The following is a 26,399-nucleotide window of genomic DNA, read 5'->3' as shown; positions in this document are numbered from 1 at the left end:
CATGTCATTTTTGCTTCTCCTACAAGCGCGGCACATCGTTCAAGCCTGGGTTCGATCGCTCCCTCCAAAAGTTCCTCGAGAGCGGCCTCATCACGTACTGAATGGACAACGTCATCAGCTTGTACTCGACGGGGCGGCGGAAGGAGAGGAGGAGGACGAGCAGAGTGGCTGTGGTGAGAAACAGTGTCTTCAACATTAAACAGCAACTTCAAGCACGGCCTTCTTGCATGCTTAGGAGCTCCCCTGGTGAAGAACATCCTGACTCACGTTCTTCCATATACGTAAGAAAAGAATGCCGTAAAGTCTTCAGGTGTCTGATAATGAGTTCGAGACAAAGGTTTGAGCACCGAATAAGTGTGCAGCTTTGTGAGTGAGTACAACGGGGCGACACTACCAGCTCAGTCAAAGAGTTGTAAATATTAGGAAAAAGCAACACAAACATAAGATTATAATACCCGTAACACTTTCCCTTATATCTAAATGCGAACTGGGATTCAGATTACTAGCTCGATTATGAGTCTTGTGAGCGTGAAAATTCTTTCGTGCCGACTTAGGATTTTATTTTTTTGTGTGTACAAGCCTTGATCATGAGTCCTAAGCGTGAATCTGACCCTAATTACGAACCGTTCATAAGCGTTCAAACATACTGATAAATCCGACTTCGATCCGCTCGTGCCTCATATCTAAGGCCGATGTTCATCATAGTGGCTGCGAGTTTTCCTATCATGAGTCCTGAGCGTGAATCTGGCCTTAATTACGAACCGTTCATAAGCGTTGCAACATACTGATAAATCCGACTTACATCCGCTAGAGCCTCATAACTAAGGCCGATGTTCATCATAGTGGCTGCGAGTTTTCCTAAATGTATTCCTAGGCTTGGTGACGCCCGGTATTTACTGTTTTCCTTATTTCCCTTCCTCAGGCTGCCCAAGGAAGCGGCGCCTTGGGAGTGCTCCACGTGCAGGCCATCTTCTACATGCTCTCCCTGGGGCACGCTGCGGCGCTCGTCTTCTTCCTCGTGGAACTCGTGGCCTCCTGTAGATTTACTGTTCCTCGTCACCTTTTTGTGAAGACTTAACTTTGTCTATCCTCTCGCCAGCAGGTAAGTGAGCTTGATCATGTAAAATACACATGTACCGCACATAGCCTACGTACTTGTGTCAAATTTGATCTCCTGAGAGGTAGAGAGAGAGAGAGAGAGAGAGAGAGAGAGAGAGAGAGAGAGAGAGAGAGAGAGAGAGGAAGAGAGAGAATAAAGGAAATGAAGACTGCAAGTAAGGTGTCCATTAATTAATGTATCGAGACCGGACCCTTGTGCGCGCAAAACCTCCATGCCTTCTGTCTTGAATACAAAAATGGAGTTAAAAGGAAAAAAAAAACATCACAAGGACTTCATATGTAATTCAATGTAAAAGAACGATAACACCACATGGGTCGGTCAGTGGTGAGGGAGATCAGGTCAGGGAGCTCTCAGCGAGGAAGGAAAGTGTCCCGGCAGCGTGGCCCACGAACAGGATGTAGAAGGTGACTTGCAGGTGACGCAGCCCCAGCACCACCTGGCCGCGTGCATCCTGCAGGGGCGAGGCAAGACGAGAGGGTGATGGTCTGCAGGGAGAAGTGTCGTGAGATGTTGCCTGAGTCACTGTTCGCTTTGGTGGAGGATATGTTGGGGTCGTTCTTTCTTTATAGTTTGTTTTCTGGCGTCATAAAAAAAGACAGAGCGAAGGAAAATTGAAAAGAACGACAGAAAGATGGAGGGAAGAAGAGATTGAAACGGAAAAAGAAAGCAAGATGAAGAGAGCAAACAAGGAAGACAGTAAGAAAGAAATGAGAAGGAGTAAAGAAAGAACGGAAGAAAGAAGGTGACCGAGAGTGTATGGAAAAACGAAGAAAGAAAATTAAGAGAAAAACGCAGGATGGAAAGGCGAAATAAAGAAAAATATTAATAAAGAAAAAACCCTCCCTTCCCCCTACACATACCTCCGTAGTGGGCGCCTGAAGGCTCCCGTCACGCTTAGAGCCACTGTCCTGCAGCCGCTTGTTGGTGACGTAGGTGTTGATGACGTCGTCCACCCAGTAATCGATGAGGCCTGCGTCCAGTAACCGCTGTATGGCCAGGTTGAAGCGTGTTATGAAGGGTGTGCCGCGCCTGTGTGTGACGATCGAGTAGTCTAAGAGATGAGTACTTTGTGATGACCCAGTGACAGCCTTCCACACAAATACTAAGAGATGTAAATATTAGGAATGGCAACATAAACATAAGGCAACATAAACATAAGGTTATAATACCAATAACACTTTCGGTGACTTTCCCTTACATCTAAATGCGCACTGGGATTCTAGTTACTAGAGCGGTTATAAAACTACTGTGCTATGCTCACTGTTGCGACATCTAGTTCTACCCTCCGAGGTAATAATATTGTTTATAGGACATAGGTAGCTGTGGTTCTACCCTTCGAGGTAATCTTGCTTTAGACTTGTTGCTTCTTATTGCACTCCGGCGTGAAAAAATCAAGGTTCCTCAAGTCAGCTCCGCGCCCAGTCAGAGGCGATTCATGCATGGACGTGGCGACAACCTAACGCTTCCGCACCGCTCTGACACGTCTAGCGGCTCCTGGACATGCAACGTAGCTGGCCATGATACACCTGATGCCCGCATGCTTACGCCTCCTTCCCCGAACCCTGCTTGTCGAACAGGGAACGTTTACGAGCCTCTGGACGAGATCATACCGGCCCCTTTTGTTGACTCACCCGCTCCTGCCCCTGCCACCGCAAGTTACAACATACTAAAAGCAATGGCAGCAGACTTATATCGATAAATATGCAAATAAATATATAAGTAAGGTAGGCGGTGGCTGAGTGGTTAGCGTGCGGGCCCCGCATTCACCGCGTGGCGGACGACGTAGGTTCGAATCCGTTGCTACCACCTGGGATTTTTCAGTCACCGCCGAGTGGCTTAAGACTACCCACATGCTGTCCTGAAGACCACCCATCAACCCGGACTCTAGAGGAAACCGACCAAGTGATCAAGAACGAGCTCTGGGGGGCAGCATGAGCCAAGAAAAAATGGCGCCTCTATAAAACACTTGCCTGCGCCATGACGGGCGGCGGTCCGACTACCACGCAGGCCCCTCAAGAAAGTCTAACGGCCCTATAGGCTGACACGTAAAAAAAAATGCACCTAAATGCCCAAGTGTTGCCGGGGAAGAGCGGGTACTTTCTGGTGCTGATATGGACAGGGATGTCGGCCGATGCTTCGCGGTGCGTGGCCAGCTGGACCCGGATGGCGTAGTAGTTGTGGATGTACGAAAACCCTCCCGCCAACACTCTGGACGTGCCCTCCTCCGGCCCCATGGTCTGAAAGGAGAACGCGCCCTTTAGAGTCACGAGGTTGCAAGTGCCAATTATTGAAAACGAGAAAACTATAAATATAGTTTGGCACAAATCTACGGCCTGAGAGTCGTTATGTAATATAGTTATAGGGATTCATAGTTTCCCAAAGCAGACCTGTCCCACACCTGCATGAACTTTTTAGCAACATGGAAGTCCGGGTTGGTGCTGGTGCTGAAGAAGGAATTAAACACCCCGCTCATGGTGACCGTTCCCCACTGCCAGCCTTCATGCTCTCCGCTCCTCACCATTTCCTCGATCGTGTTGATGACGGGGGACTCGCCGCCCTTGACCAGGTGCGAGATGAGGGAGGACACGTAGGTGGCTCTCAGAATCAAGCAAGCGAGGAGCCAGAGTCCTACCAGAACCTGTGACAGATTAAACAATATTGGACATTTTCTCCTTCGCTGAAAACCTTACAGCCCTGGTTGTGAAGTAGATAGTAGTAGCAATAGTTGTAGTAATAGTATCCCACCGCTGCCACCAGTGTAGTGGGAATATTTCCATTTATCGAAGCACATGTGATATTCATCTAGTCGGGAGAATAAATCCTTTTCCCAACCTTCCGCCCGGGATTCGAACCCGGGCCTCCGAGACGGAAGACGGACACAATCATCGATCCAACGGGTACCGCGTATTAACAGTTTTGGCCAAAGGGCACCACGTGACTATGGGTCTTTTGGAGCCATCGTCCGCATCTCAATCCATTACGGTAGTAGTAGAAGGAGGAGTTGCGGATGTCTTAGAGAAAGGTTGAAGGACATTGGATTAAACAGACTTGCCTGGCCCGTGGGGTTGTCCGGAGGCTCGTTGGGTTTGTCCTCCAGAAGGAGCCCCCAGCTGTAGAAAAGTGCCGATTTAAGATCAAAACGACGCCCTTTGGTTGTTCGATGTCTTATTCTGAGCAGCAGCCACAGCGTCACACCCCACACCATCACGCTTACCATGGTCGCGACCCACACCCTGGCTGGGAACAACGCATTGTCCTTGAGTGTAGAGTGTACAGCAGGAGTCTTCACAAAATTTCCACGGCAAAGTGGTCGAACATACGACTCGATCGATCATACAGATGTTTGCAAGGCTACCATCTTAAGGTTAACAATGTCATCTAGTGCCCCAAACTTCATTATTAGGGCCGGTCACGTTTCATGTTAATACGAAAGATGTCATGTACAGCTGCACCACTTACTTTCAAAAGGCCTGATGAGCGATAAATACTCAGGTGGAGGCCGAGGCTTCAAGGACAAAATGACCATGTTCTCGTCGATGTAAACCCTACAGAAGTCCACCACAGCCGCTCTTTGGGGCGTCAGAGTGAGGTCCATTGAAAAGTCCGCTTTCTCGTGCTGGAGGGTGCCTACTATACCGGTCCAGTTGCCCCCATCAGCCTCCAGCCCCCACTGGCTGTCGTCTGGCTCCTTCACCTCGTACCTGTCGACAGCAGCAATGAAGGTGGTCATATAGATAAGCGGTAAACCTTTTTCTATAATTTCACGGAATTTCATGACTAATCTCGAAGAACCATCTCGAACAAGCATACCCTTGTGCCTTTGTGGGCAGAAATCAAGACTGTTGGTCAAGAATGAGTCAACGAAATCAATCGGCTGAAGATGTGTTGGCTAAAGTCAAGTAGCCACTGACTTAAACTCTTACAGGAGGAGAGAGTCAAGACATCATTTGAACAAAAAACGATGAATTTTGACATCTTCTGAATACCATATATGGGACCAGTGTGTTGCGGTCACTTTCGTCATTGTTTTGTCTTTTTCCGGAAACCTACACCGAGGAAATAATAGAAAATGTGCAGGAGAAATGCCTACGTGAAGTTTAGGAACTCCGCCAGGTGGGTGATCATGCGCGTGTTGAGGGAGTCGGTGAGGCGCAGGGCACCGCTCTCCTGCCGCGTGTAACTGATGTACGGGAAGTACTCCATGGCCACCACCCGGAACCTGTGGCCGTGGAAGCCCTCAGCGTCGTCTGCGGGGAAAGAAGTTGTTGTTTTGGAGGAGACTTTGTTTTAGAATACTGGTGCAAAAAGAGTATATCAGATGCAGATTAAGAAATATCTTTAATCTCTCGCCGTGAATGAGTTTTTCTTAGGAGGGAGGAAGATTAGTGATATAAGTAAGGGGTTCTAGGGTTTATTCATGAAATATATTAGAGTGAATATCCTGAACAACAATTTTAGGAGGCACACACATAAGCCCTCCCTCCCCCGACTCATATATCAAACTCTTCACTGGATGCTTGCTGTAGCTTGAATGTTTGACAACCGCACCGGGAAACAGCAACTGGTCCCTTGCCGCCGCACCAGGCCGCAGGCTCTTGGGGTACAGCTCCACTATGCCCACGTCGCCCTCGTTGCAGAACAGACAGCGTCGGTACATCGCCACTCCGTCCCCACGTCCTGCCGGTTAAACGCGCAAATTGTTATATCAGTTAAAATTATGAAAAAGTTGCATCGAAACATTTTTGCAACGAGATCACGCTGCGTTGAGGCCAAAGCAATGCCTTCGTTAACACGTATTATCACAATCAAAAGTCTCTAGTGAGTGGCGTAATATAAAGTGTTTCTCTAAATTGACTTAAGACTGTAACATAATATCCCTGTGCATACACGACAAATCATTCACTTGGTAATCCAACACGTTATACATTATGTGCAGTTTGCGTAATATAAAGTGCTGTAGTAAACTGATTTTGAGACTGCAACAAGATACTCCCAAGCGTATGACAAATCCTTTATTTAGAAATCCTGACCGTTATATTTAATACTGTCTGCGTTAAGTAACATGTCTTCCATAGTCTGTCCTTTCAAAGCAAAGTTAACATCACCTTCTTTGAAGACCCCGTGATTCCTGTCACGCGGGGCTATCAATAACACGTGATCAGTGTTGCGGAGAGCGCGGTGGCTGATAACACTGTGCAAGGCGTCCAGGTGACCCACGACCACCAAACGCATCTCAGGCCGCAGCCACAACACTGACGACGACAGAAACCTGCGGCGATACGCGGGGTCGGGACGGGAGGCTGACTGGCGGGGCGAGGATGCTCAAACTCATCATACTCTTTATATTTGTTTCTGATGAATGGCTGTCAAATACCCTTCCCCCCACACGTTCATACATTATCTTAGTAACTATACAGTATATCGAACACGCAAGTTTTATATTTGTATGTCTTAACTCCGAAGAAATTTGATATTCTAATTCATATTTCGGGTGGTAGATACTGCAAGTTATGATGTTCTTAAAACCTGTGAAATATTATCTTAGTAACTAAATAGCACTGTACTGAAGACCTAGATTTTATGTTTATTTATATTGTCTTAGCTTTGAGGATGGTTGATATTTTGATTCCTATTTTGAGTAGTAAACATTTTGTAAATTATCATGTGCTTAAAATTTATGGAAGATGAACTCATGAATTGCCTCGGATCGTTGCATCCTACCAGTCTGACAGAGAAATGTTGCCAGTCACGGCGTCCAGGACAACGGCTCTGCACTTCGCCTTGCTCTGACCCGCCAGTTCCTTGTGAGACGCCCTGCCATGTGTTTCCCTGCCATCCGTTGCTAGGCTCTCTGAAGGCTGCCACGTCGGTCCGCCTTGGCTAGTCAAACTCACGACTGTCACTGCTCCGCCATCTCGCAAGAGCCTGGAGAGTTATTGTTTAGATTTGATCACTCGTTTTGGTGCCTTTTATCATAACATCTGTAATCTTCTATAATAACTTCTATAAGCAGCCACTTGTGGGACTTTTCTGCATTGTCATTCTATTGTGATATATCTGTCTTTGTCTTAATATCTAGGAATTATTGCTTATATTTATTTGACAGTTCGCTCTGGCATCTTATGTATTTTTTGTAAGACTATCAAGGGCACTTTTTTTGCTTTGTTTTGCTTTCTCCCTTCTTCCTTTGCAGTAAAAAGAACGATCTATCTGCCTCTATGATTTACTATCTGTCTATACCTATCTTTCTGTTTATTCCTATCTAGACCTGTCAATATTTATATCTAACTCTCCCCACCTTGACGCCAGCACAGGGGAGTAGCGGTGGGCGGCCAGCGTCAGGTCACACTTCCCGGCGGTGAGTCTCAGCAGCGGAACCACGTCGGCGACCACTCCCCCGGTGCCCGCCTCAAGCTCGTGTGTCTCAGAGCCCCGCGTCCTCGCTCTCGCCCCAAACCCTCGGCTTTCCGTGACCTCAATAAATGTCCAGATAACAGTGATGATCAGGAGCCGCATTGCTGTAGGAACAAAAGGTTTAGAACCAGTCACCAAGAATAGTCTCATCATATGCTTTTATATACGGAAAGAGGCATGTTTAGAGGTAAAATAAGAAAAAAATAAAACGGAGAGCCCGAACACGCTGCTCCCTTAAAAAATATTACAGAAGAAAACTGGAATTGATCACTTTTGGTCAGAGAGGTGTCTTGTATTATCTTACTGAACGAGTATTTCTGTCTGATGTTAGAGTATTCCATCCTGCTCCAACAAAGTTATTATTTAATTACTCCGTATGGTTCTCCGTCTAATGTTAGTGCACTCCTCCTCCTCTCTAATTCCATCTCTCCATCAGGTTCAGACAGTCGAAGGGAGTTCTGAGTGCCCGGCCCCTGCTCGCTTTGGAGTTCTCAACGACACCGTGTCATTTAAAGAATGTCCTTGTTGATGTTATTAATCATGCAAACGATGATAATGAAACATGTGAGATATTCATAATTTTTACTATATACATTTGCCCTCTTTACACACCTCCATTTGATTAGTTTGCATTGCACTATAGGGTTTTCATGCTTACCAATATTTTCAGAGCATAAAATGATTCGTTTCGTTTCGTTGCTCAACTTAATGGAATCTATATTTTAAAACTACACAATTTTAGTGCTGAAGCGATGTCTGTGCGTGGCAAGGTGTTATAATGACTTGTGTGTTTCCGTTCAGTACCAAACGTCTATTATGGAATTTTACATTTCAGAACATTGTAAATTTCGTTATAAAGGATTTTTAAAACACTAGATCTGAAGGCGTAGCTAAACAAAATATGTCCGTACTCACCCCGCGGGGTGGGAGCAATCATGCAACAACAAAAGAGTTATCCACAATGAGTGTTGTGAGTCAAGCCTTCTAAATGGAAACTCATTCGTTTGCACTTTTCTTCCCTTTTGCGACGAGTAGGATGATACAGACATGCTAACGTCCTTTTTTTTTTAGGCAGTGCACGAAGAGAACTGTGTCTGGCGTGACGTTGATTATACTTGTTTTATATATGTTATCTACCTGTCGTCTATCTGTTAACTATCTATTTGCAGCGAGATGTTCCAAGTACAGACTTATCCATTCACATTTTTCCTCCATTTGGCGGCACGTGAGGTAATGGAACACGTTGGCCTCTTGTCTTGAGAGGCAGTACGGAAAGGAGACATTTTCCGCAGCAGCACCGGCGCCCAGGACGCCCTCTCCCAGGAGGCGCCGCACCCAGCGCCGCACCGTGGTGGGGCTCCTGCCGGCACGCCGCGCGATGGACCTGAAGGACAGCCCGCCCGCCCATAGACATATGTACCACAGGCGTTCGTTGACGCACGTCTCGGCAAAACTCTGGTGGAGTCTCATTGTCTTGTTCTTATTTTTTTTGTGCAGATTTATAGCGCGGGGAGGATGTGTTTGTCTTATAGTATGCTGGTGGTGGGCGCCGCCCCGCTAGCGGCTGAAGTGGATTTTTATAGTGACGCCGTTGTTTACATTTCTTGAGCCTGGTCCATGCCGCCCGCCGGGGCTCCTTGAGATGCTAGTCAGCGAAGTCGGCTGGCGTTTCTCCGATATAAAATCTGTACAAATAAATATAGTATAATGTAGAAGCAACAGTAGATGAATTTTCTAAATTCTAAATAATTTGTGTTGCTAAAGAAGCGTACTACAGGGCTGTATCTGTAAAAGTATTTGTTGGGGATCAGTTCAGCGTTGCTTACACAGTGTTCAGCAAATGAGGATCAATTGTAATCGTGAACGTATTTATCCAGCCCTACCAGACGTCATCTCCTTCATCATTACCTATGGAAAGTTATGAACTCTATAACTTTTTTTCACTTCCATTAATAGCTGGAGTAGCAGCTAAGGGTGCTGATATTACTTCACCGCCATCATAACCAAAGAGTTTTGACCGTCAAGTCCTCGAGAGTTTATGGCATTACTGTGCCCTTCTACAAGGTGTTCTATCCATGAGGGTGTTCGGGGCGTGTGGTGCCCTCTGTGCGGCTATTACTCACCCTGGAAGTGGGGGCGGCACCAGTCCGCCCGTGTCGAAGCAAAGGTGACCAGTGACTCCATGCTCGCAGCTCCCGTCCTTTTATAGTCGTGCACCTAGCCCTTAAAACTGTCGTACCTATGCTTGCTTTTTTTCTTTATGGTAACAAAGGAACAACAAGTAAAAATAAAGGTTGCTACTGCCACACATACATACCTGCGTGCAAACAGTGGATGTATGTATGCATGTATGTATGTATGGCAAGTCTACTCCGTTTTAATGTTGTTGTTTTTATTTTTATTGAGTCATTTTATGGCTAATATATATATTTAGGTAAATAATTCAAACTTCTCCTTACTACTTTCCAGTTTCCGGTGTCAGATCGAATAAAAGAAGGAGGAAGAAGAAAACAAAAACCGTAAAAAAAATCTTATCTATATTTGTCTTTTTTTATATTTTTCTTCACATTTTTATTTATTTTCGTCTTTTTTGGGATTGTGACTTTGAAAGTGTTCAGAGTTTGGACGGAGGCCAAGTTTGTGTGGTCTCTCTCTCTCTCTCTCTCTCTCTCTCTCTCTCTCTCTCTCTCTCTCTCTCTCTCTCTCTCTCTCTCTCTCTCTCTCTCTCTCTCTCTCTCTCAAGGCGGAGGAGGAGGAAGAGGAGGAGGAGGAGGAGGAGGCTGGTAAAGACGAAGAGAAATAGGAAGAAGAGTCAAGAGAAGGGAAAGAAGTTGACGAGGAGAAAGAAGAAGAGGAGGAAGAAGAGGAAAAAAAACGAAAATAGAAATGAAGAGGAGGAGGAAGAGGATGGGACAGAAGATGAAGAGGACGACCAAACAGTTCTTCGTCTTCTGCTTCTACAAATATTCGTGATGGTGTGTTGAAAGTCTCGTTGGGAACACACTATCACGCGCTCCTCACTATCCTCATCTGCAGCGACCACCAGCACCAGCACCACCATCAAAACAACTACCATGTCAACACCCCTCATGGTTCGCAGCTGTGGTGTCTAAGCATCCCAGGTGGAGGTAAAGAGTTTCAAATAGCGTTCAGTGTCCCGTATAAAGGTTTCGATCGCTTGTTCTTGGTGATCTTGGGTTCGAGATCGTTTCCTCTCGTCCTGCGTTAGTTTGTGTGTTTGTTGGTGTGTGGTGAGGACGTCCGGTGATGCTTTGGTGCTGATTTCAGCCTGGAATGGGAAATAGTGGCGAGTGGTGGTGATTTTGGTGATAATGGTGATGATCGTGGTGATGGTGGTGGTGATAGGGGTGTTGATAGTGACCCCCCCCCCCTCCTCTCTCTCTCTCTCTCTCTCTCTCTCTCTCTCTCTCTCTCTCTCTTCTTCTTCATTCCTCTCATTGCTTCCTTTCACTCAGTAACATCACATGTCTCCCTGCTTGTCTAGTCTACCTGTGTTATGATTGACAAAGGCTTTCTTCCCATTTTTTTTATCCACTTTTGTTTCGATTCTTCTTACATTCAAATGGTTAATGGGATGTGTTTCGGGAGGATGATGCTCGTGCTTCATATCTAAGGCCGGTGTTCATCATAGTGCCTGCGAGTTTTCCTAAATATATTCCTAGTCTTGGTGACGCCCGGTATTTACTGTTTTCCTCATTTCCCTTCCTCAGGCTGCCCAAGGAAGCGCCGCCTTGGGAGTGCTCCACGTCCAGGCCATCTTCTACATGCTCTCCCTGGGGCACGCTGCGGCGCTCGTCTTCTTCAAAAAGGGGGACAAGTCTCATCCAGGAGACCATCGACCAATTAGCCTGACATCGATTGTTTGTAAATTAATGGAGACTATCATTCGCGACAATATGGTGAAATTCTTCGAAGAAAATAATATAATGAATAATTCGCAACATGGCTTCCGTAGTAAACGTTCGTGTTTAACTAACTTACTTCATTTTTTTCATTATATTTTTGAGGTCTTCGATGAAAGCAGATCAGTAGATATCATTGCTCAGCAAACTATTGGCGCACGGTATCTCGGGTAACATTCACAATTGGCTTGCGGACTGGCTCTCTGAGCGGAAACAGAGAGTAGTTCTAAACGGTGTTACATCTAACTGGCTCGACGTCAAAAGCGGCGTACCTCAAGGATCAGTACTTGGCCCATGCTCTTCTTAATTTATGTTAATGATATCGATCATTTGCAAAGTATCAAAATTTGCTGATGACACAAAAATTGCTAGTAAAGTAACTGCGACACTCGACGAAGAAGCTTTACAATCAGATCTAGATCGACTTGCACGTTGGGCCAATCAATGGCAAATGAAATTTAACGTTGACAAATGTAAAGTGTTGCACATTGGAAAAAATAACAATCGCGTTCGGTACGTAATGAATGGCAAACAACTTCCTGCAGTAAGTAAAGAAAAGGATCTTGGAATCACTATATCAAGCGATTTAAAGCCCGGTCAGCATTGTTCAGAGGTAGTTAAAACTGCAAACAAATTGGTTGGCTTCATCGGACGAGTCTTTAATAATAAATCGGAAAAAGTAATATTAAAACTGTATAAGTCGTTGGTTCGACCCCGTCTAGAGTACTGTGTACAGTTTTGGTCTCCCTATTACTGAAAAGACAGAAAAGTTGGAACGGGTTCAACGAAGAGTAACAAAGATGATTCCTAGGTTGAGAAATTTATCATATGAACAAAGGCTTAAAGAAGTAAATTTATTCAGCCTATCAAAACGAAGAATACGAGGCGATCTAATAGAAGTGTTTAAAATGTTTAAAGGATTCAGTGATATTAATGCGGAAGATTACTTTACAATTGATCGATCAAATAGAACAAGAAGAAATCACAATTTGAAGATAAGTGGTAAAAGATTCTCGTCGCACGAAGCTAAACACTTCTTCTTCAATCGAGTTGTTAATGTTTGGAACTGTCTACCCTGTGATGTTGTTAGTACAACAGTTACGGCCTTCAAGAATAGATTAGACAAGTATTTTGAATCCAACCAGCAACTAAGATATTACTCATTGTCGTAATAACGTTAAGTTCTTTCGAATACTGGTGTCCTTGTCCGCGTTTATCGCCCGGTTATTGGTAGCAGTAATGATAGTTCTTTCCTCTTTCGTACATAATTTCCATGCAGTTTTTCCATGCTGCATGTTTTTTTTTCCTTTCCTGCCAGCTTAGGCTGGAGGGATGGGAGGGTGGGGAGGAGCCTTCGCCTTTGCTGTCCTTCATCTTCCACCTTTGATGACATGTTAGTGTAGCTTGTCACAAACAGCCTCGTAAGGACCAGCAGGTCTGCTGTTGTTTGTTCTTCCTTTGTGTTTCTTTGTGGAACTCGTGGCCTCCTGTAGATTTACTGTTCCTCGTCATCTTTTTGTATAGATATAGATTGATATAGATAGATATATAGATAGACAGATAGATAAATAGACAGATAGTAGGAAGAGAGAGAATAAAGGAAAGGAAGGCTTCAAGTAAGGGGTCCATTAATGTATCGAGACAGGACCCTTGTGCGCGCAAAACTTTCATACCTTCCGTCTTGAATAAAAGATGGAGCTAAAAGGAAAAAAAACAAAAAACAAGGACTTCATATGTAATTCAATGTAAAAGAACGCTAACAACACATAGGTCGGTCGGTGGTGAGGGAGGTCATGTTAGCGAGCTCTCAGCAAGGAAGGAAAGTGTCCCGGCAGCGTGGCCCACGAACAGGATGTAGAAGGTGACTTGCAGGTGACGCAGCCCCAGCACCACCTGGCCGCGTGCATCCTGCAGGGGCGAGGCAAGACGAGAGGGTGATGGTCTGCAGGGAGAAGTGTCGTGAGATGTTGCCTGAGTCGCTGTTCGCTTTGGTGGAGGATATGTTGGGGTCGTTCTTTCTTTATAGTTTGTTTTCTGGCGTCATAAGAAAAGACAGAGCGAAGGAAAAAATAATGAAGTGAGAAAGAAAAGAACGAGAGAAAGATGGAGGAAAGAAGAGCTTGAAGTAGGAAAAGAAAGAAAGATGAAGAAAGCAAACAAAGAAGATAGTTGGAATTAATACAGAAAGAACGGAAGAGAGAAGGTGGCCGAGAGTGTATGGAAACACGAAGAGAGAGAATGAAGAAAAAATGCAAGATGAAAAGACTAAATAAACAATGATATTGATAGATAATCCCCCCCCCCCCCCACCCACCCACTAAATATACCTCCGCAATAGACGAATGAAGTTTCCCGTCCCGCGAGGAGCCACTGTCCTGCAGCCGCTTGGTGATGACGTAGGTTTTGATGACGTCGTCCATCCAGTAGTCGATGAGGCCTGCGTCCAGGAGCCGCTGTATGGCCAGGTTGAAGCGCGAGAGGAAGGGTGTGCCGCGCCTGTGTGGGGGGGACCAAGGAGCCTAAGTGATGAGTCCTTTGTAGTGACCCAGTGACAGACTACCACAAAAAGATGTAACTATTAGGAACGGCAACATAAACATAAGATTATAATACCAGTAACACTTTCCCTTACATCTAAATGCGCACTGGGATTCAGATTACTAGCGCGGTTATAGAGATAACGTGCTATGATCACTATTGAAACATCTAGTTCTACCCTCCGAGGTGCTATTGTATTTTTTTTTTTTTTTTTTTTTTTTACATTGCAGCCTATTGCGCCGGTAGGCTTCTTCCCGGTGGATCCTGATGGTCGGTCCAAGGCTTCTTTCCGGTAGGTCCTGATGGTCGGCCCAGCCCGTTCTGGCACAGGCGAGTGTTTATAGTGGCGCCATCTTGCATTGGCTCATAAGAAATATATAGGACATAGATAGCTGTGGTTCTACCCTCTGAGGCAATCTTGTTTTTGGCTTGTTGCATCTTGTTGCACTGCGGCGTGAGAAAATCAAAGTTCCTCAGGTCAGCTCTGCACCCAGCCAGAGGCGATTTATTGAAGAAGCGACAACCTAGCGCTTCCGCACCGCTCTGACTGGTCCAACGGCTTCTAGACATGCAATGTAACTGGCCATGATACAGCTGAAGCTCGTATGCCTACGCCTCCTTCTCCGAACCCTGCTCGTCGAACAGGGAACCTTTACGAGCCTCTGGACGAGATCATACTGGCCCCTTTTGTAGACTCACCCGCTCCTGCCCCTGCCACCGCAAGTTATATATACAACATACTGAAAGCAATAGCAGCAGACCTAGATAGATAAATAAACAAATATATATATATATATATATATATATATATATATATATATATATATATATATATATATATATATATATATATATATATATATATAAGTAACTGAGTATATATAGATGCACCTAAAGGCCCAACCGTTGCCGGGGAAGAGCGGGTACTTCGTGGTGCTGATGTGGACAGGGATGTCGGCCGATGCCCCGCGGTGCGTGGCCAGCTGGACCCTGATGGCGTAGTAGTTGAGAATGTACGAAAACTCCCCCGCCAACACTCTGGACGTGCCCTCCTCCGGTCCCATGGTCTGAAAGCAGAACGAGCCCTTTAGAGGCACGAGGCCGCAAGCACTAATTTGATGAAAGTTTGGTGCATGTGCACGTTTAGAGACGTTATGTTATGTATAGATTTGGACCGTGTTAGGTATTCATGGTTCCTCAAGTCACACCTATATCACACCTGCATGAACTTAAACGCCACATGGAAGGCCGGGTTGGTGCTGGTGCTGAAGAAGGAATTGATCGCCCCGCTCATGTCGACCGTCCCCCACTGCCTGTCTTCATGCTGTCCACTCTTCACCATTTCCTCGATCGTGTTGATGACGGGAGACTCTCCGCCCTTGACCAGGTGCGAGATGAGGGAGGACACGTAGATGGCTCTCAGAATCAAGCAAGCGAGGAGCCACACTCCTACCAGAACCTGTGACAGATTAAACAATATGCACATTTTCTTCTTCGCTGAAAACCTTACAGCCCTTATTGTCACGTAAATATTACTAGGAAATGGTGGTCATAGCAATAGTTGTAGTAATAGTATCCCACCGTTGCCACCAGTGTAGTGGGCTTATTTCCACTTTTCGAAGCACATGAGATATTGATCTAGTCGGGAGAATAAATCCTTCTCCCAGCCTTCCGCCCGGGATTCGAACCCGGGCCCCCGAGACGGAAGACGGACACTAACGTCGATCGAATAGGTACCCCGTATTAGTAGTTTTGTCCAAAAGGCACCCCGTGAATTAGGGTCTTTTGGAGTAATTATCCGCGTCTCGAGCCATTACGGTAGTAATAGAAGGAAGAGTTGCGGATGTCTTAGAGAAAGGATGAAGGACATTGGTCTAAACAGACTTGCCTGGCCCGTGGGGTTGTCCGGAGGCTCGTTGGGTTTGTCCTCCAGAAGGAGCCCCCAGCTGTAGAAAAGTGCCGATTTAAGATCAAAACGACGCCCTTTGGATGTTCGATGTCTTATTCTGAGCAGCAGCCACAGCGTCACACCCCACACCATCACGCTTACCATGGTCGTGACCCACACCCTGGCTGGGAACAACGCATTGTCCTTGAGTGTAGAGTGTACAGCAGGAGTCTTCACAAAATTTCCACGGCAAAGTGGTCGAACATACGACTCGATCGATCATACAGGTGTTTGCAAGGCTACCATCTTAAGATTAACAATGTCATCTAGTGCCCCAAACTTCATTATTAGGGCTGGTCACGTTTCATACTAATACGAAAGATGTCATGAATAGCTGCACCACTTACTTTCAAAAGGCCTGATGAGCGATAAATACTCAGGTGGAGGCCGAGGCTTCAAGGACAAAATGACCAAGTTCTCGTCGATGTATACCCTACAGAAGTCCACCACAGCCGCTCTTTGGTGCGTCAGAGTGAGGTCCATTGAAAAGTCCGCCTTCTCGTGCTGGAGGGTGCCTACAATACCGGTCCAGTTGCCCCCATCAGCCTCAAGCCCCCACTGGCTGTCGTCTGGCTCCTTCACCTCGTACCTGTCGACAGTAGCAATTAAGGTGGTCATATAGATAAGCGATACACCTTTTCCTACAATTTCACGGAATTTCCTGAGTAATTTCGAAGAACCATCTCGAACAACCATACCCTGGTGCATTTGAGGGCAGAGATCAACACTGGTGGTCCAGAATGCCTCAACTAAATCAATCGGCTGAGCATGTGTTGGGTAAAGTCAAGTAGCCACTGACTCAAACTCTTTCATTAAGAGTGTCAAGACATCCTTTTAACAAAAAAACGATCAATCTTGGCATTTTATGTATACCTTATATGGGACCAGTGTGTTGCGGTCACTTCCGTCATTGTTTGTCTTTTTCCCGAAATCTACACTGAGAAAACAAAAGAAAATGTGCAGAAGAAATGCCTACGTAAAGTTTAGGAGCTCCGCCAGGTGGGTGATCATGCGCGTGTTGAGGGAGTCGGTGAGGCGCAGGGCACCGCTCTCCTGCCGCGTGTAACTGATGTACGGGAAGTACTCCATGCCCACCACCCGGAACCTGTGGCCATGGAAGCCCTCAGCGTCGTCTGCGAGGAAGGAAGTTGTTATTTTGGATGAGACTTTGTTTTAGAATACTGGTGCAACAAGGGCATATCAGATGCAGATTAAGAAATATCTTGAATATCTAGCCGTGAAGGAATTTTTCATAGGAGGGAGGAAAATTAGTGATAAAAGTAAGGGTGTTCTAGGAATTATTCATGGAATAGATGAGTGAATATTTTGAACAGCAATTCTAGGAGGCACACACATAAACCCTCCCTCCCCCGACTCATATATCAAACTCTTCACTGGATGTTTGCTTTGGCTTGAATGTTTGACAACCGCACCGGGAAACAGCAACTGGTCCCTTGCCGCCGCACCAGACTGCAGGCTCTTGGGGTACAGCTTCACTATGCCCACGTCGCCTTCGTTACAGTACAGACAGCGTCGGTATATCGCCACTCCATCACCACGTCCTGCCAGTTAAACACGCAAATAAGTATATTAGTTAAACGAAAAACTTGCATCGAGACATTTTGCAACGAGACCACGCTGCGTTGAGGCCAAAGCAATGCCTTCATTAACACGTATTATCACAATCAATAATCTCCAGTGACTGGCGTAATATAAAGTGCTTCTCTAAACTGATTTGAAACTGTAACAAATTATTCCTGAGCATATACGAGAAATCATTCACTTGGTAATCCAATACGTTATACTATGTGCAGTTTGCGTAATATAAAGTGCTGTAGTAAACTGATTTGGAGACTGTAACAATATACTCCTTAATTTAGGAATCCTGAACGTTATATTTTATATATCTGCGTTAAATAACATGTCCTCCATAGTCTGTCCGTTCAATGCAAAGTTAACATCACCTTCTTTGAAGACCCAGTGACTCCTGCCACGCAGGGCTATGAATATCACGTGATCAGTGTTGCGGAGAGCGCGGTGGCTGACAAGACTGTGCAAGGCGTCCAGGTGACCCACGACCACCAGACGCATCTCAGGCCGCAGCCACAACACTGACGACGACAGAAACCTGCGGTGATACGCGGGGTCGGGACGGGAGGCTGACTGGCAGGGCGAGGATGCTCAAACTCATCATATTTTTTATATTTGTTTCTGATGAATGGCTGTCAAATACCCTTCCCCCCACACGTTCATTATCTTAATAACTATACAGTATAAGGAACACGCAAGTTTTATATTTGTATGTCTTAAAACTGAATAAATTTGATATTCTGATTCCTATTTCGGGTGGTAGACACTGCAAGTTATGATGTTCTTAAAACCTGTAAAATATCATCTTCGTAACTAAATAGCACTGTACTGAAGACCTAAGTTTGATGTTTATTTAGATTGTCTTAGCTTTGAGGAAAATTGATATTCTGATTCCTATTTTGAGTAGTAAACACTTTGTAAATCATGATGTGCTTAAGACTTGTGGAAGACGAATTAGTGAACTGACTTGGATCGTTTCGTCCTACCAGTCAGACAAAGAAGTGTTGCCAGTCACGGCGTCCAAGACAACGACTCTGCACTTCGCCTTGCTCTGCCCCGCCAGCTCCCCTCGAGACTCCCTGCCACGTGTTCCCCCGCCATCCCCTGCTAGGCTCTCTGAAGGCTGGCACGTCGGCCCGACTTGGCTATTCAAACCCACGACTGTCACTGCTCCGCTAACTCGCAAGAGCCTGAGAGAATTATTGTTAATATGCATCTGACCACTCGCTTTGGTGTCTTCTATAATTTTTTTTGTAGATCCTATGTGGTGGGGGCTATTTTCTGCATTGTTAATCTGTGTATATATATATATATATATATATATATATATATATATATATATATATATATATATTTATATATATATATATATATTTTTTTTTTTTTTTTTGGTGACCACTGAGGAAGTCAGGGAAACACGAGAATCCCGAGCGCTTTCGTGTATTACATCTTCAGGGGAAAGATACAGGAGTGAAGAGTACAAGGGCTTATATACAGAAAGAACAACATTGGTCTGATTCATATATGGCAACTCCGCCTAATCCTTTAATTTCCTATTTTTATTTAAGGGTACATAATTTATTGACAGTTTTTTAAAGTTTTAGTACATTGCATTTCACAGGAAACTAGTCAGTAGTAGAATAATACTTAAAAAAATAATCATAAGAATATAAGAAGGTAAAATGTTAAATTGGTAAATTATATAGGCAGGACTATCAGTTCGTCATCTGACATTTCAGAAATATGGGCGTCGAAAACTTTTAGGGACAAGTGAGGTCAGATGGTGATCCAAGGTGTGTCCTTTTGTTCGTGTGTATGTGTGTGTGTGTGTGTGTGTGTGTGTGTGTGTGTGTGTGTGTGTGTGTGTGTGTGTTTCACATTCGGAACATACCACAGTTTTAGTAAATCAAATATCATTTTAACAGCTTTTGTGTATACAGTAACTTAGTGATCAATGTGGATTCTACAAAACATACATATAAACATACAAAACAAACAAATACAAATAAAATAAAATAAAATTATTAAATAAATAATAAATAAAAACAACGAAACAGAGAAATGGTGAAATGATATCCTGGTGCAGATGACAGTGGGAAAAGTTTGGGCGTAACCTAATCAAGGGATTATAGAGGTCATAAAACGAAAAGCCTCTGAGGTCAAGTGAGGTCAGGTGTTGATCCCAGGTGTGTCAGTTTGTAGGTAAATCTGTATGTGTGTGTTTGAAGGTGAGGTGCATATGTGTGTGTGTGTGTGTGTGTGTGTGTGTGTGTGTGTGTGTGTGTGTGTGTGTGTGTGTGTGTGCGTGCGTGCGTGTGTGTGTGTGTGTGTGTGTGTGTGTGTGTGTGTGTGTGTGTGTTGCATTGAGTAACTGTTTTTTACATTAGGAACGTTTTAAAGATATTTTCAATCATTAAGCAATCTAACTTGTATATGCCGCTACTTTGGTTGATGTTAGAACTTTCTGTTTTTTTATCAGTGCTGATTCTATGATATTTCTATTTATATAAGATTTACAAGCTACTATGGAGGACGCATTGGACCAATCTATACAATGGTTGTTGTCTCTTAAATGAACGAACAGTGCATTGGATTCCTGTGCCGTTTTTACACTATATTTGTGTTGTTTTATTCTTGTTTCCAACGATTTTCCTGTTTGGCCTATGTAAAATTTATCGCAGTCCTTACACGGGATTTTATATATACAAGCGTCAGAACTGATAGGTGAGTTTTTTATGAGCATCTTTTTAAGGTTATATGAGTTACTGAACACAACGTTTATATTAAATGGTCTACATAGTTGGGGAATGTTTGTAAAATTTTCATGGTATGGCAAAACGATAACATTTTCTATTTTTGGTGGGGTGATTGGAGAGTTTAGTTGAAAGTTCTTTTGGCAATATTAAAAGATTTATCAACCACATGAGTCGGATATTTTAGTTTTGTAGCTGTCTTGTAAATAGTTTTAATTTCATCATGCAAAAACTCAGGGCTACAAATCCGTAATGCTCGTAAAAACATCGAAGAAAAAACAGATTTTTTTACATTTAATGGGTGGGCTGAATAATAGTGAATATAAGACTCATTGTTTGTGGGTTTTATATAAACGCTAAATTTAAATTGCCTGTCTACTCTTTGGATAAGTACATCAAGGAACGGTAACTTTAAATTGTTTTCTGTTTCAACTGTATAGAAGGTGTCAGGTTGTTCAGTAAGGGTAGGAAGGAGGTCAAGTCTGTGTTACAGGGCCAAAGACACAAGACGTCGTCAACATAACGGAACCATGTAACATTTGCTGGTAAAATATTTTTAAGTAATTTGTTTTCAAAAAATTCCATATATAAATTGCTAAGAACAGGTGACAGCGGATTCCCCATTGCCATGCCGAATTTTTTAGCGTAATATTTCCCATTAAATTCAAATTTGCAATCTTTTATGCACAATTTTATAAGTTCTATAATGTCGCTTTTAGGCAAAGGTAAAGTGATGTTGTCAAGGGCGTCATAGAGGTAAGTAAGTAAGTCATCAACCGGAGCTTTCGTAAAAAGGGATGTCACATCAAAGCTGACAAGCTTAAAATCAATGGGGGTATGCAAACTACTCAGTTTTTCAATTAGATCTACATTTTTTTTTTATTGGATTGTGAGATAGTGCCTACTAAAGGGGTTAACACTTTTACGAGCCATTTTGATAGTTTATATGAAGCGGCTCCAATATAACTTATTATTGGCCTTATGGGGTTATTAGGTTTATGGGTCTTAATTAGGCCATACATGTATGGAAGAGATGGTGACAAGGACGTGAATTCTTTGATAAGGTTGTCTTGTTTTTTAAAAAAGCTATTGATTTTCTTATTAAAGTTGGCGTTGACATTATTTATAGGATTGCTTCTAAGCTAACTATATGTGGTATCATCATTTAAGATATCATGCATCTTTGTAAAATAATCCTCCTTATTCAAAATGACTAGTGCTTTAGACTTATCTGCTGTTGTTATGTGGATATCATTATTGCGTTTGAGTTTCTTGATTGCTTTCGTGAAACGAGCTGGACAGTTTGGCGTAGATGGCACAAACATTGAAGCATAGGTTATTCCTTTACAAATATTTACGGCATCATCCGATAAATTATTAAGTTTTTCTAATTTGCAAATAGATTTCGCCACTTTTACATAATCTACATTTTTGCTTGAAAATACAAAACTCATACCGTATCCTAAAGCACAGCGTGTGTCGTCGTCAAGTTCCTTCCCGGAAAGGTTGATAAGCAGGTCAGGGTTGGAGTCTTCGGTCCACTTGCTGTTGTTGATTAATCTTGTCAGCTTCCGTTGAAGTTTTGATTGAAGGTCACTGCATGCACGATGCAATTTGTGATAACAATAGTTCAGCATATGATGTTTCCAGTCACTTGGTATAGTCCTTTGGAAAGCTACTTTTTTCTTATTAGCAATGCGAAAAGCTTCCTGTTTTTCTGTTTTTTGTGATGTCGATATGCTTCTTTAGTATTATTTTCTGGAACTCATCAAATGGACGATCAGATAGCCGCAAGATACGATGTGGTAGAATGGACACCGGCATTACTTGTTCCTTGAGGCATTGTTGCAAAAAGTTGACACACACACACACACACACACACACACACACACACACACACACATATATACACGAACAAAAGGACACACCTTGCATCACCATCTGACCTCACTTGTCCCTAAAAGTTTTCGACGCCCATATTTCTGAAATGTCAGATGACGAACTGATAGTCCTGCCTATATATTTTACCAATATAATAGTTTACCTTCTTATATTCTTATGATTATTTTTTAAGTATTATTCTACTACTGACTAGTTTCCTGTGAAATGCAATGTACTAAAACTTTAAAAAATTGTCAATAAATTTAGTACCATTAAATAAAAATAGGAAACTAAAGGATTAGGCGGAGTTGCCATATATGAACCAGACCAATGTTGTTCTTTCTGTATATAAGCCCTTGTACTCTTCACTCCTGTATCTTTCCCCTGAAGATGTAATACACGAAAGCGCTCGGGATTCTCGTGTTTCCTTGACTTCCTCAGTGGTCACCAGCAAATATTTACAAATCACGCGCTACCAGGTGATTGTATATATATCTATATATATATATATATAGATATATATATATATATATATATATATATATATATATATATATATATATATATATACAGGATATAATATAGATATATATATATATATATATATATATATATATATATATATATATATATATATATAGATATATATATATATATATATATATATATATATATATATATATATATATATATATATATATATATATATATATATATATATATATATATATATATATATATATATATATATTTTTTTTTTTTTTTTTGCTAAGAATTTTTTGTTTATATTTATCTGATCACTCATTTTGCCATCTTCTATAATCTCTAATTGCAGAACTAGCGTGTTATGGTTATTTTGTCGCTTTATTTTCCTCTGTGCTTACCTAATTTGCAGTAAAAACTATCTATGTATCTCTTTATCTATCTTAGAATTATTGTTCATAATTATCTGATCACTCGCTTTGGCATCTACACTTACTTTGTAGAGCGTGTTGCGGGTCTTTTGTTTTGCTCTTAATCATCCACCTTCACAGTAAATATAACTGTCTATCTATATATATTTATTTGTACCTTCCTATCTGTCTATATATCTCTCTCTAACTCTCCCCACCTTGACGCCAGCACAGGGGAGTAGCGATGGGCGGCTAGCGTCAGGTCACACTTCCCGGCGGCGAGTTTCAGCAGCGGAACCACTTCGGCGACCACTCCTCCGGCGCCGGCCTCGAGCTCCTGCGTCTCAGAGCCCCGCGTCCTCGCCCTCGCCCCCATCCCTCGGCTTCCCGTGGCCTCAATGAATGTCCAGATAACAGTGATGATCAGGAGCCGCATTGCTGTTGGAACGAAAGGATTAGAAGCAGTCAAGAATAATATACCCACCATATACTTTTTTATAAGGAAAATTAGGCAGATTACTGGTGAAAAGAGATAAACAAAGAAACAGAAAGCCCAAACATGCTGTTCCCTTCTAAAAATAATATTGAAGAGAGCTGAAGTTGATCACTTTTAGTCAGAGAGGTGTCTTGTTCTCTCTTATTGAAGGAGTATTTCCGTCTGATGTTAGAGTATTCCTTCTTACCCCAACAAGAAGCCATCATTTCATCTCTCCATCTGGTTTTCTGTCTGATGTCAGTGCACTCTTCCTCCTCTCTAAGTCCTTCTCTCTACCAGATTCAATGTTCTGAGCACCCGGCCCCTGCTTGCTTTGGAGTTATCAACGATAGCGTGTCATTAAAAGAACGTCCTTGTTGATGTTATTGATCATGGAAGCGATGATAATGAAACATACGAGATATTCACAGTTTTTACTATATACATATCCCCTCTTTACACACCTCCGTTTAATTAATCTGTATTGCACTATAAGGTTTTCATCACTTACCCATATTTTCAGAGCATAAAATGACTCGTTCGTTTCGCTCCTCTGCTTCCCGGAACTATTTTTATTACTAAACACTTCGAGTGATGAAGCGATGTATGTGCTTGGCAAGATGTTATAATGACTTGTGTGTCTCCGTTCAGTACCAAACATCTATTATGGAATTTTACATTTCAAAGCATTGTAAATTTCGTTATAAAGCATTCTTAAAACACTGTAGATCTGCAGACGTAGCTAAATAAAAAGTGGCCGTGCTCACCCTGCTAGGGAAAGCACGCATACAACAACTACAATAGAGTTATCCACAATGAGTTCTCTGAGCGAAGTGTTCTAGATACACACTCAGTCATCTGTACTTTTCCTCCCTTTAGTGACGAGTAGGATAATGCAAAAAATGCTAACGTTCTTTCTTTGGAGCCAGTGTGCGAAGAGAAATGTGTCTGGCGTGGCGTTGATTATACTTGTTTTATATCTGTTATCTACCTGTTGTCTATCTGTTAACTCTCTATTTGCAGCGAAATGCTCCTAGTACAGACTTATTCATTTACACTTTTGTTCCATTTGGCGGCACGTGAGGTAATGGAACACGTTGGCCTCTTGTCCTGGGATGCAGTACGGAAAGGAGACATTATTTTCCGCAGCAGCACTGGCGCGCAGTAGGCCCTCACCAAGGAGGTGCCGCACCCAGCGCCGCACGGTGGTGTGGCTCCTGCCGGCCCGCCGCGCGATGGACCTGAAGGACAGCCCGCTCGCCCATAGACACATGTACCACAGGCGTTCGTTGACGCACGTCCCGGCAAACCTTTGGTGGAGTCTCATTGTCTTGCTCTTATATTTTTGTGCAGATTTATAGCGCCGGTGGGATGTGTTCCTATCTTACAGTGTGCTGGTGGTCGGCGCCGCCCCGCTAGTGGCGGAAGTGTATTTTATATTGACGCCGTTATTTACATTTCTTGAGCCTGGTCCATGCCGCCCGCCGGGGCTCCTCGAGATGCAAGTCAGCGAAGTCGGCTGGCGTTTCTCCGATATAAAATCTGTATAAATGAATATAGTATAATGTAGAAGTAACAGTGGTTGAAATTTCTAAATTCTAAATAATTTGTGTTGCTAAAAGAGCGTACTGCAGGGCTGTATCTGTATATAAATATTTATTTTGGGATCAGTTCCGCGTAGCATAGACAGTGTTCAGCAAATGAGGATCAATGGGAGCAGTTCCTTATGCCAAACATTACCATTGATCGCTAGCTACTTTCATTAAAATTGGGTCAGGGCCTGTTGAAGCCGTGACGACTCGCACCCTCTAAAATATCTCACGTGACAAATTATGATGCACTGTGCCTCTATTCTACAAGGCATTGATCCCAAGTGTTTATGCTAACATTTTTCATGTGAATTGGTGAGAAACACTCAACCATTCAGTCATTACAAGTTAAATACTCGCAACTAAGCTTACACCATTCTCGCATTTTCTCCTACTCTCCTGCTGCATGCATAGCTTGAACCATTTTTCCAATAGATTCCACGAAAACTAATGTTTAATCTGGCAAGTACCGAACAGAATCTAGCCAGTAAAACTCGTGGTAAAGAGATATTTAAAAGGCCGAAACCCGCACGGTGCCGAAAGGAGCGGCTGAGCGGCCGAACTCACCCTCACCAAGACCTACCAAAACAAAGGGCTGCAGCTGTAGGACACTGGGGAGAAAGTAACAGTGGAATACCTAATTGCAGAATGTAGCAACTATGAGTGTCAGAGAGGGGAGTTAGTAGCAGGAGTAGTGACAGTAATAGGCAGGGAGGAGTAGACAAAGAGGCTAGAGGAGGACAACGGAGCAATCTGCACGGTGTTAGGGCTGAATGGAGACAAAAAGGAAACAGAAAGAAGAATTGTAAAGCTGGCAAAAGTGTTCCTGACGCAGTGCTGGGGAAAAAAGGGCACAAATGCTTGAATAAGTGCACAGAATTACAAAAAAAAAGTGATTTCAACAACAAACAGAAAATTATAATACAATAGCGTATTACAGTGAGGAAAGATACGTGACACAATACTATTGAAAAGCAGTGTGTAGATAAGAAGAAGAGAGGAGGAGGACCTAATAACAACGGATACAAACCGTTACAGGTCAGAAAAAGAAGAAGGTTTGTTTTGATTTGGTTACGGACAATCTCAAATAAGAATGCCAAGCCGTATTAACATAAGAACAAGTATAGTCTTTGTTCGTAATTTATCAATAGCTTTAGTGTATGAAATTCCTATAATTGATAGTACAGAAGTTTTTGGAGACCAAAACACAACGAACATTTTTGTTCCCAGGTCGTAGATTGTACAGCGGTCTAACCGAAGGTTCATAATTTCATT

At 43.2% G+C, this 26,399-nt stretch overlaps 3 protein-coding genes across 3 annotated transcripts; all 3 read right to left on the bottom strand.

Moving 5' to 3' along the window:
• Positions 1–1,384: 1,384 nt before the first annotated feature.
• LOC126982046 (uncharacterized) lies at positions 1,385–4,372 on the bottom strand. Its single transcript, XM_050833763.1, has 6 exons — positions 4,353–4,372; positions 4,173–4,230; positions 3,519–3,758; positions 3,182–3,357; positions 1,981–2,149; positions 1,385–1,571 (listed from the first exon to the last, which is right to left on the bottom strand). Exons 1-6 carry the CDS (start codon positions 4,370–4,372, stop codon positions 1,455–1,457), a joined length of 780 nt encoding a protein of 259 aa, XP_050689720.1. The 3' UTR covers positions 1,385–1,454.
• A 184-nt stretch (positions 4,373–4,556) lies between these two features.
• On the bottom strand, positions 4,557–5,793 carry LOC126982044 (glutamate receptor ionotropic, delta-1-like). The gene is made up of 3 exons (XM_050833762.1): positions 5,669–5,793; positions 5,211–5,367; positions 4,557–4,821 (listed from the first exon to the last, which is right to left on the bottom strand). The coding sequence occupies exons 1-3, from the start codon at positions 5,775–5,777 to the stop codon at positions 4,557–4,559; spliced, it is 531 nt and encodes a 176-aa protein (XP_050689719.1). The 5' UTR covers positions 5,778–5,793.
• A 7,455-nt stretch (positions 5,794–13,248) lies between these two features.
• LOC126982043 (probable glutamate receptor) lies at positions 13,249–24,862 on the bottom strand. The gene is made up of 10 exons (XM_050833761.1): positions 24,712–24,862; positions 23,279–23,498; positions 17,908–18,071; positions 16,920–17,076; positions 16,287–16,532; positions 15,884–16,064; positions 15,215–15,454; positions 14,887–15,062; positions 13,785–13,953; positions 13,249–13,365 (listed from the first exon to the last, which is right to left on the bottom strand). The coding sequence occupies exons 1-10, from the start codon at positions 24,860–24,862 to the stop codon at positions 13,249–13,251; spliced, it is 1,821 nt and encodes a 606-aa protein (XP_050689718.1).
• Positions 24,863–26,399: the final 1,537 nt, after the last annotated feature.

This window comes from Eriocheir sinensis, chromosome 50 (assembly GCF_024679095.1).
Source record: "Eriocheir sinensis breed Jianghai 21 chromosome 50, ASM2467909v1, whole genome shotgun sequence".
Classification (NCBI taxonomy): domain Eukaryota; kingdom Metazoa; phylum Arthropoda; class Malacostraca; order Decapoda; family Varunidae; genus Eriocheir; species Eriocheir sinensis.
The sequence above is the reverse complement of the archived record's forward strand: the minus strand, read 5'-3'. Positions and strand labels throughout refer to the sequence as shown.